Source organism: Pseudochaenichthys georgianus, chromosome 10 (genome assembly GCF_902827115.2).
Source record: "Pseudochaenichthys georgianus chromosome 10, fPseGeo1.2, whole genome shotgun sequence".
NCBI lineage: Eukaryota > Metazoa > Chordata > Actinopteri > Perciformes > Channichthyidae > Pseudochaenichthys > Pseudochaenichthys georgianus.
In genome coordinates this window covers 23,988,254-23,998,898 of record NC_047512.1, presented here as the reverse complement: position 1 = coordinate 23,998,898, position 10,645 = coordinate 23,988,254, and the positions used below count along the sequence as shown (strand labels likewise).

Genomic DNA, 10,645 nt, shown 5'->3' with positions numbered 1-10,645 from the left:
ACTTTTGCTGTGTACTTTGTGAGTAATCCTCTGAGTCCCCTCCATATAGGCTACATAATGCTTGTCTGCTATCTTTGATGAATGATAACAAATATAATTTTACCATTAGTTCTTAATGAAATTGATACTGTTTGACTTTGTATTAGTTAGCCTACTACTTACAATACATTGAAGTACTTTTACTGTGTATTGTTTGAGGAATAGGCCTACTCTGTCAATGTCCCCTGCTGAGAACAAAATCAACCCACTAAGTTTGATGAGGGAATTCTTTTTTGTTGCCATTAGTTATTCGTGAGATTGATCCTGTTGGACTCAGTACTACTGAAACTACCCCCACAAGTACTATGAAATACTTAATTATTGTGTACTTTTCCAACAATCCTCTGTCAATTGCCCCTTTCACACCAGCGCCTTTTCAGCTCCGGCTCGGAGCTAGAGCCTGAAAAGCGCCGGGTTTTCCTGTTCACACCGCAGCGGCGCCGGCTCTTAGCTCTTAGCTCGTGTGATTCTGTTTATTTGTACCTTACTTTGACCATCCGTTCACTGTTATCGATCATTGTGGAGAGAGGCAGACGTGTTGTTTTGTATTATAGCAGCTATCGGATGCAAGTAGTCAGTTTAGCTTCGGTTGCTATGCTAACATCACCCGTTTTATACCAGAGAAACTTTCATAACAGCGTTGTGATACCAAACAGTGTCAATTCAGACTGACACACATTCATTTAGGCTAAGGGAACTGGGGATATGCATCAGCTGCTTGTGTGAGTCGGACAGTGAATACTTTAGAGCGGCCGCTGCAGTGTGAGCTAACCGGAGAATACACTCCCGTGGAAGAGCAGCCAATACTGCAGCGGTCGGTAAATGCTGCAGAAACACATTAATAAACAATGAACCACGGCACTCTGGAGCATAAGGTTGGAGAAGTCGTTATTCAATTTATTCTGGCTTCGTGTGATTAAAAGCAACACGATCATCGACCCGACGCAGTTGTTGTTGTTGTGAGCTGCCGTTGGGGAGCAAATCAGCGATGTAAACGGTGACGTCATGACGCAGCAGGGGCAGCTCTGGGGCGCCAGTGGGCGGTGTGTACAGAGCGGGAGCTGAAAAGGGAAACCGGAGCTGAACCAGAAAAGCGCCCGCTCGGAGCTAGAAACTGAAAAGCGCTGGTGTGAAAGCCGCAAATGTCCCCTCCTGAGAACAAGAATGCATGTTTCTCTGCTATTTTGAATAAGCGTTAAAAAACCTTTCTTCATGAGACTGATATTGTTAGACAGAGTATTTTAAGAGGATGGTAGACTGCTGACACACTCTGTCACTCTTGTTGGCCTCTTATGATGCTGCTGTCTTTTAATATATGATTATTTCTCAGCCGCAAGTTCGTCAGAGATTCTTCAGTCTCATCAGCCTCATCCTTCCATCAGTCCCAGTCAACGCATCAGCCTCCAGCACACTTCCAGTGTCTGACTCCATATGATATTGTCCTGATGCTGTAAGGGTGATGCCCCATGTTCACAAAATGACCCAAGGAGACACCCATGAGTGCCAAGGACCTCATATTATGTCTGTCATTCATGTTACATCACCCATTATAACAATTTGCTTTTCTTTTTCTCTTGCCAGGGTGCTAGGGCTAGCCCTGTCTTTAAGTATAACAATGTAAGTCCTTTTCCTGCACCATTTGAAGGCTTCAAAACAGGCATTTTTACTGGATGTGTTTGGAGAAATGACACAATCAATGACCCAGAATTGTACTTTATAAACTCTGAATATTGTGGTGCTTGAAGAAATACACACTGGTTAAGCCGGCCAGGTTATATATGTCTTTTTTGGAGCCCTTTTTTGCAATATTTATTAAAATGTCAGTTATTTAAACAAGCCATCAATATTTGTATTAACTTCAACCAAAGTCAATTTAAATAGCGGGCAAAAATGGGTTAACTGCCATGCATGCATGTGGTGTTTGATATAGTTTACGTTCAATTGCAACTACTTTAGGCAGAAAAACGTCGATTCACTAAACCTTTTTTAATGATTTACTATAATTTAGAAAGGTTTTTGTGAGAAATCATTTCAAAAGTAAACTTATTTTTCATTTTATATTTAAATTTCAAATGTTTGCACACAACATTATTAATGTATACATTTGTATCAATTTTTTAATATTATTATTTAATATTATGAATCCTTTTATTGTATTTCCTTGAGGCTGGGGAAGATATCATGTAGTTCAACATGCAAATGTTCTAAGGCAAGTAAGTATAAGTATAACATGGAAAAGGAAATAAAATACGTTTCATAGGAGGATGTGGATTTATTTTCTCTCACCTTGTAATTACACAATCAAACAATCTATAATTTAGCTCTGGCCTTCACTCACAAAAAAACATTTAGTTGAATTGGACAAATTTTTCGAAGCTCTATTGACTGACATGCAATGACTGGGACTGATGGAAGAATCTGCGAGGAATGATGGAGCAGAGAAATAATCATATTTTAAAAGACAGCAGCTTCATAAGAGGCCAACCAGAGTGACAGAGTGTGTCAGTGTGCTGAAGGATATACCAGCTATCCAGGCCAGACTCTAAAGACTTTCCAAGGGGTAAACTGCTGCTGCTGGAGTACTGACTGGAAGTATTGCTGATATCATGTCCACCATATCCTCTTAAAATACTCTGTCCAACAATTTCAGTCTCATGAAGAAAGTTTTTTTTAACGCTTATTCAAAATAGCAGAGAAACATGCATGCTTGTTCTCAGGAGGGGACATTGACAGAGTACTGGAAAAGTACACAGTAAGTACTTCATCGTACTTGTGGGGGTAGTTTCACTAGTACTGAGTCCAACAGGATCAACCTCACAAAGAACTAATGGCAACGAATTCCCTCATCAAACTTAGCAGAAGTGGCTTGATTGTGTTCTCAGCAGGGGACTTTGACAGAGTATTTCTCAAACAATACACAGTAAAAGTACTTCAATGTATTGTAAGTAGTAGGCTCACTAATACAAAGTTAAACAGTATCAATTTCATTAAGAACTAATGGTACAATTATATTTTTATCATTCATCAAAGATAGCAGAAAAACATGCATTATGTACTATGGAGTGGACTGATAGAGGATTACTCACAAAGTAGCCTACACAGTAAAAGTACTTCATTTTATTTCTGGTAGAAGTCAAACTAGAACCGAGTCCAACAGAGTCAGTTTCCTTAAGAACTTGTGGTAAAACATATTTGTATCACTCGTCAAATATAGCAGGAATGAAGATCAGCTGATTTGAAAAAACAAACTCGAGAGACGGCTGAGTGACCGCAGTGCAGAATCGCTGTATAGTTTAAATCTCCTAACAATGTTGTCCATTTTAGACAGAGGGTTATATTTACAGCCCTTAATAACATCCATTTTCTGGGCTCAATGTGTGTCTTGGCCGTTTTCGTTGTGATCGCTAAATTCACCTTGTTTCCTTTGTTTATAATATTATCACCGCTTTTGTTTTGAAATCACTTCCGTGAGTTTCGCCCCGCCCCTCGCTCCAAGGACCATTAGACCATTTAGTAAGGTAAAAAGCAAAAAGGCCTCTCAAACGCTCTTCCGTTTACGTGTTTAATAAAGAAAAACAATTCGACGGTAGATACACGGATTATCTCTGAACGTTAGTCTAGTTATTTGCAATTGTTAGGAGGTGTTAAACATATGATTGGATTAACAGCTTTAGGTTGAAATGGCTTTATTTGAATATTTGAACAAAACAGAATTCATTTCTAAAATAGAGCATAGTTGTTTTTTATTCTTCTCTTTAAATAATTTAAAGGAATTGTCTTTCAGTCTCGCAGTTACACACTCCGGTACAGTAGGTGGCGCCATGCACCTTCACACGTTGGTTTGCAGACCGCCATAAATCAAGAGAAGAAAAAGAGAGGACGTGACGTAGCTGCAGTTGACGTAAAATGGCCACCATCGTGTGTTAGTCAAAACATAACGAAGGATCGCAAACAGACACAGAAAATCCCATTTTACGGGGAAATATCATCCACTTGGTGTTTGTTGTGTCCTAACAAGGTAAGCAAGTTATTGATTAAATTCAATAATTAAATATAAACAATCTCCTTCACTCTCAAGTCACTCATCTGGTAAACTAAGGTTAGCTAACGTGAGAGGGATAGCTTCGGTTTAACTTGTATTATTGTGGACAACATTCAATCACTGCTAGATGGGGCTTCACGACAACAAAGGGAAGTATATTAGTAAGATATTCAAATATGTACACAGATATGTATCTAATAAACCCCTCGCTGTGTCACACGGCTGTACTAAAGCAAGATGTGGAAGAAATACTCCGATATTATTCTTCAGTAGAACTACCAGAGTTCAGTTTAGGAGTAGTCTGTTACATGTAAAAGTCCTGCAATCAAACATGTTAGTCCTGTACAAGTGCAAAAGTATTAGCATCAAAATGTACCAAAAGTAAAGTGCAGATTGACGATTTTTCAGAATAATATGTATGATATTTTTTGATTATAATTATTGATGCATTAAAGTGTTTATCAAAGCTGGTAAAGGTGCAGCTAGTTTGAATGACTTTGTATGATGCACGTTAGCTGGTGAATTTACTCCTGGTGTAACTAAAGTATTTTTTAAGAGTTGATTATATTTCTCACCATAAATGCAAATCTGCAAAGTAACTAAAGGTAATAGATGTAGTGGAATAAAGTACACTATTTACCTCTGAATTGTAGTAGGACAACAAAGCAACACATTTAAATACTTGAATAAAGTCCCTCAACATTTTACTTAAATACAGTACTTGAGTAATGTACTTAGTTACTTACTGAAGCTTTATATGTCTGTTGGCAGGTTCAGCCATGGATGAGGAGGCGACGGTTGGTGTGAACCCGGAGGGGCTCGTGGCCCTGGATGAGCCCAAGAAGATGACCCGCGAGGACTGGAGGAAGAAGAAGGAGCTGGAGGAGCAGAGGAAGCTGGGAAATGCTCCGGCTGAGGTGGACGAGGAGGGAAAGTAAGTTCATGTCTGCCCAGAGAAAGGGTCCTCAGCAGAGGTGGAAGAAGTATTCTGATTATTTACACGAGTAAAAATACTCAAAGTCCTACATTCAAAATATTACTGAAGTAAAAGTACAAATGTATTGGAATCAAAATATACTTTAAGTACCAAAAGCAAAAATACTCATGGCTAGAATGGCCAATTTAAGCCCCCACATATATTATATTAGAATTATGTATTGTGTCCATCACTTCAATGTTGCACTTGATAAAAGTTGGGTTTATTTAAATCGCTTTATACACTACTGGTTAGCTTAACCTATAGTTATATATCATAATGTATTGGTTGATTTATATTTTGTACTGAAAAATCTAAATCTGTAAAATAAATATAGTGAGTAAAGGTCTAATGGGGAATTATCACCATTTCTCTAAAGAGCACTCGGTGATTTAGAACTGAACTTCCATTAAGTTCAGGAACTTGTGACTTAAAAAAACAAACATTGTTCAACAACTGACTTAACTCCCTAAAACCCTGGATACTACTTTTCATGACCTATCTATTTATGTGGTTCAGAAACATGATCACGTGGTATGAAGCACAAACGGAACAGATCACACAAAGTGAAAATTCAATGGCTTAATTATATCAATGTTGCACAAACAGAGCCAGGACATTCTTTAAAAGAGCACCTAGTTTACAGATAACTTTTGTTTATTTCATTTGATTTAAACATAGGTCTGCAGTTTGACTTATTTACGATACTACTGTTGTAATTGGACTAACCTGTGCTGCTTCCTTCTTTTCCAGGGACATCAATCCTCACATCCCGCAGTATATTTCATCGGTGCCATGGTACATCGACCCGTCCAAAAGGCCCACACTCAAGCATCAGAGACCACAGGAAGAAATTGCGGTGCAATTCTCAACCATTGGAGAGTGGTACAAGAGAGGAGTGAACGATGTAAGGGTTAATCAATCAGCTACTTTCATGTAGTCGTTACAAATGAACTTGAAAGGTGAAAGCATCCTTTTCTTTTGTCTTCCAAACAGTTGTCTGTCACCACAAAGTTTCGTAAGGGATCTTGTGAAAACTGTGGTGCCATGACACACAAGAAGAAGGAGTGCTTGGAGGTAAAATGGATAAAGCAATCTTGAATCTTCCACTAATTATAATCCTTCACATTAATATAATTATATCAGTCATAAATAACCTCTGACCTTCATCCTTGTCTCATTAGCGACCCAGAAAAGTTGGGGCAAAGTTTACAGGCACCAGCATAGCTCCAGATGAACACAGTCAGGTAGAGCTGGACTTGGACTATGACGGGAAGCGAGATCGCTGGAACGGGTATAACCCTGAGGACCACCATCGCATCGTGGAAGAGTACGCCAAAGTAGATGTGGTAAGCAGTCTAGTGGTGAATCAAGCTTCAAGTGTTAACCTTTGTGTCACCATAGTCATTCTAGCTGAGTTGTCTGCTTCCTGTTTACCACTGGGATCTCACTTTGTATTTCCTTCTGCTTCACAGGCCAAAAGGACCCTGAAGGCCCAGAAGCTTCAGGATGAGTTGGCCTCTGGAAAACTGGACCAAGGTGTAAGTGAGCGGTCAAGATCGCAGTAGCAATGTTGTTGTCTAATGTAAAGCGATAAAAGGCAATCTCTTGTCTAGAAGACTAACTTTCTTTTTCTTTGAATAATTTCTCTGCAGCAGCGGGAACACGACAGTGAGGATGAGGATGAAGATAAATATGCAGATGACATCGACATGCCTGGTCAGAACTTTGACTCCAAGAGAAGAATCACTGTCAGGAACCTGCGTATCAGAGAAGACACAGCTAAAGTACGGAAAGCATCTGGAGACTCAGGCCAATCTGCTGAACTACTGTGATACCTCCGAGGTCAACTGTTTCAACTGTTTATGTAACTCCGAGACAACTACTAATATCAACTTCTCATGTCTGTTTCTTGCAGTATTTGAGGAATTTGGATCCAGATTCGGCATATTATGATCCAAAGACTCGAGCTATGAGAGAGAACCCATACTCCAACACCGGCATGAACCCCGACGAGTAAGTTGTCGATACTGTATTTCCAAATAGGTAAAACATTTGAATTGTTTTATATTGATGACAATTTTTGAAATGTTTTTTGTCTGACAGGGTTGGGTATGCTGGAGACAACTTTGCTCGTTACAGTGGGGCCACCATCAACATGGCTCAAACACAATGTAGGCCCCCAATTCCACTCTAAGATCTGTGATTTGTCTGACATTGCAAAAACAGAGTTTACTTCTGAGGAGGATTAACCCCCAGCTAGCAGACGGAGCTCAATTAAAACATGATTTGGGGGGGATTTCTTACCCCTCCCCCCTCAAAGCATATCCACTCTTCTGATTTGACATGAGATGGGACACAAACGGTATCGGGGCCTTTTTTTGTAGATAGTTGAAATAGCGTTTTAGGAAGAACTTTAAAATGGCATTATAATTTTGTTATGAAAAAAAAGATACTGGAAATATATATCATAATAATATATTATAACAAGTGCTACTCACAGAAGCATATACATTCAAAATTAGCAAAAACGTTTATATTCTAGCAGCAGATCTGTGCACACTTCAACATTTTGTATTTTTTTTTAAAATCACATATAAGTATAACAATATTCATATAATCCCTTGCCTTATATCATGCAGACCTAATCCCTTAAACCCTAACGATAAGATAGACATACAAATGACATTCCCTCTCCCACTTGTAGCTGTTGTCTGTACTGTACCTCGTAAATAACTGAAATTGCTTCATCTTGTGACAGTGTTTGCCTGGGAGGCCTATGAGAGGGGCTCGGAGGTGCATCTGCAGGCCGACCCCACCAAGCTGGAGCTGCTCCACAAGTCCTTCAAGGTCAAGAAGGAGGACTTCAAGGAGAAACAGAGGGACAGCATTCTAGAGAAGGTAAGAGGTCAACCCTCAGCCAACATTTACGGTAATTGAATTCCTCCAGATTGGAGACTTCACTGCTGATGTTTCTGCGTTTGTGTGCGACTCTCAGTACGGCGGTGAAGAGCACTTGGATGCCCCGCCACGGGAGCTGCTCTTGGCCCAGACGGAAGACTACGTGGAGTACTCTCGGCACGGGGCAGTGCTGAAGGGGCAGGACAAGGCCGTGGCTCGCTCCAAGTATGAGGAGGACGTGGTCATCAACAACCACAATGTAAGGACAGCAGAACACACCGGAGAAACGTCCCGCTGAGTTGTATCACATTTTGTTGTATTCTAAAATCGTTCTCCTGTCTTTAGTGTATTTGGGGCTCCTTCTGGAACGACGGCTACTGGGGATACAAGTGCTGTCACTCCATGGTCAAGATGAGTTACTGCACAGGAGATGCTGGACTTAGAGTGGTAAGGAGATCAAGTGTCCGAAGGCTCTGTGGGATTCACACATCAGTTTTTATAACTTTAGCTCTGTGACTTATTTTGTGTTTTTACTTTTTTCATAACCTGAAGAACCACACAGACTGTGTTCCATTTGAGCAGGGACTGATGGATGACGAGGATGAAGAACCGCCCAAGACTCTGCTGGAAGTAAGTGGCGCTGAGACGCGTTTATGTTCATTTTTCCTCCTTAATTGTGTCATTTGGGGGTTTGTACAAAGGTTTGAAATTTACTTTTTGTTTTCAAAGTTAGGGATGTGCTTGAAATATATATGAAATCCTTTAAAAAAGGCCTTATTCCCAAACGTATCTCGTTTTTTACAGTTATATAGTTGTTTTATTTTGTATACTCACCATTTTGATTGCTTTGACTAGAAATGAATTAAACTCATGATCAAAACATACCGTCAAATGCAAAACGTATATTAACCACTAAGATATCTTTAAAATGTTCAGTATACATTTAATAGCTTCCGATATAGAGAAATCGTGTAAACTATACATTTATTAATTGCTTTAATACTAACAATTAAGATGTGATGGTAAGCGTGTGTGAATCTTATTGTTGTACCTTTTTAAGTTGAATGTATTCTTAAAAAGCTCTACCACCCCTGGATTAGTAAGTTAACCGTGTCCATGTCCCCAGATGCATCGAGATAAGATGATGAAAGAAAAGAAGAAGAAAAAGAAGAGCAAGAAGAACAAGAAGCACAACTCTGACGGCAGCGATTCAGATGACGCAGAGAAGAAAAAGGAGAAGCTGAAGAAGGTGAAATATTTTATGTTTCAGATTGCCAAAATGTTGTTCTGTGTTCGTCTCAGGTTTTGCTGATTTCCCTCCAACTTGTTTCTTCCTCCCAGGCACTAGAAGCAGAGGACAAGCGGGTGAAGCACATCGAGGCGATCATGCAGGTGGAGGAGAGGAAGAGGCCGTACAACAGCTTGCAGGAAGTGAAGGCGCCCACTGAGGAGGAGATGGAGGCCTTCCGCATGAAGCGCTGCCGGGAGGATGATCCCATGGCTTCCTTCCTCAGCTAGTGACCTGCTGACTCACCCAAACTCTCCCAAGGACTCTCACCAGAGCTGCTGCTCGGTCAAAAATAATCAGACTCCAAAAGTTCAGCAAATGTTTGGTTACAAACTCGACAAAACGTGTACAGTAATGTGTTCATTTCTTTTTGGAATACTTTTGTTTTTGAGGCCACAGGTTGACAGACCATAGGACAATACTGATATATGCTTAAGTTCCATGTGAGAGAATGGAAGTGCTGTTTTTAGATGACCGAGCCTCCCTCATGTCTCAATAGTAGCACATCCAACTACTTTTTATTCGGATTATTGCATAATTTTTATAATAAAATGTATGTTTGCCTGAATTCTTGTGTGAATAGTTTTTTTTATTTGTTATGCATATTGGTATCATTGCAATATGAAATGTAGCTCATGTCTTCAGTGGTTCTTAATGATGGACAGTAATTCAATTAAAATGTTTTTCGACCGATTCTAACAACTTCTCTTTGGACATGCAAAGAGTAGAGCTTTGACAGCAGTGGATTCAAGCATTTTACACTACCACATAAATATTGGAATTAGATTGAATGCACAACTTTTGAGATCACTATCTTTTATTATTGATTTGTTCCCAAATGTAATTGTATTCCTTTTATTAGTTAACAACTACATTTAAAACTACTAGATTACAGCATGTGCAGGTTTTCGAGAACTCTTTTTTTTTTTGTGACCACATGTTTTTGTGTGATCATTCTTTTAGTTGTGTTTCCTAAAAACCAGCAGTCATGTTATTTATGTTCCCATGGCTCCAGTTAAAGATCTCTAAACAAGGCACTGCCTCGCCCAGCAGCTGGGATATTGTATTGACCTTTTAGATCTGTACCACATATGTACACACATCTGGTCACATTACGTTTTATACACTTCTATACCGCAGACCATCTTGTTGTTCTGTTGGATTTTGCACTTGAACATCTTGTTAGGGAGTTATATGTAAAACGCACACAGTTGTAACTTTATCAAAATTGTAAACAGTATAACAAACCTTAAATGCTTTGTTCTAAACATGTTATATAACATCCTTTTCCCCAGAGTTTGACTGAACAAGCGATGCGTCACCACTTCAGCTCTGCACCCCTGCTGCACTGACTGGAGTTTAATGACGTCACTGTGAAAGTATGTGTTGGCCATGTACT

The 10,645-nt window shown here is 39.6% G+C and overlaps 1 protein-coding gene across 1 annotated transcript; it reads left to right on the top strand.

Annotated features, from left to right (window-relative positions):
• Positions 1-3,903: 3,903 nt before the first annotated feature.
• slu7 (SLU7 homolog, splicing factor) lies at positions 3,904-9,814 on the top strand. Its single transcript, XM_034092680.2, has 15 exons — positions 3,904-4,057; positions 4,853-5,015; positions 5,811-5,964; positions 6,054-6,134; positions 6,242-6,406; positions 6,533-6,598; positions 6,713-6,844; positions 6,976-7,073; positions 7,164-7,231; positions 7,819-7,958; positions 8,056-8,217; positions 8,304-8,405; positions 8,511-8,588; positions 9,085-9,207; positions 9,300-9,814. The coding sequence occupies exons 2-15, from the start codon at positions 4,861-4,863 to the stop codon at positions 9,474-9,476; spliced, it is 1,701 nt and encodes a 566-aa protein (XP_033948571.1). The 5' UTR covers positions 3,904-4,057; positions 4,853-4,860; the 3' UTR covers positions 9,477-9,814.
• The last annotated feature ends 831 nt before the right edge of the window (positions 9,815-10,645 follow it).

What these genes read in the sequence shown, in the direction of transcription:
- slu7 (XM_034092680.2), top strand. Translation starts at nt 4,861, where the DNA reads ATGGATGAGGAGGCGACGGTTGGTGTGAACCCGGAGGGGCTCGTGGCC. An exon ending in ACAAGAGAGGAGTGAACGAT is followed by an intron (nt 5,965 to 6,053) that starts GTAAGGGTTAAT and finishes TCTTCCAAACAG; the next exon opens with TTGTCTGTCACCACAAAGTT. An exon ending in AAAAGGAGAAGCTGAAGAAG is followed by an intron (nt 9,208 to 9,299) that starts GTGAAATATTTT and finishes TCTTCCTCCCAG; the next exon opens with GCACTAGAAGCAGAGGACAA.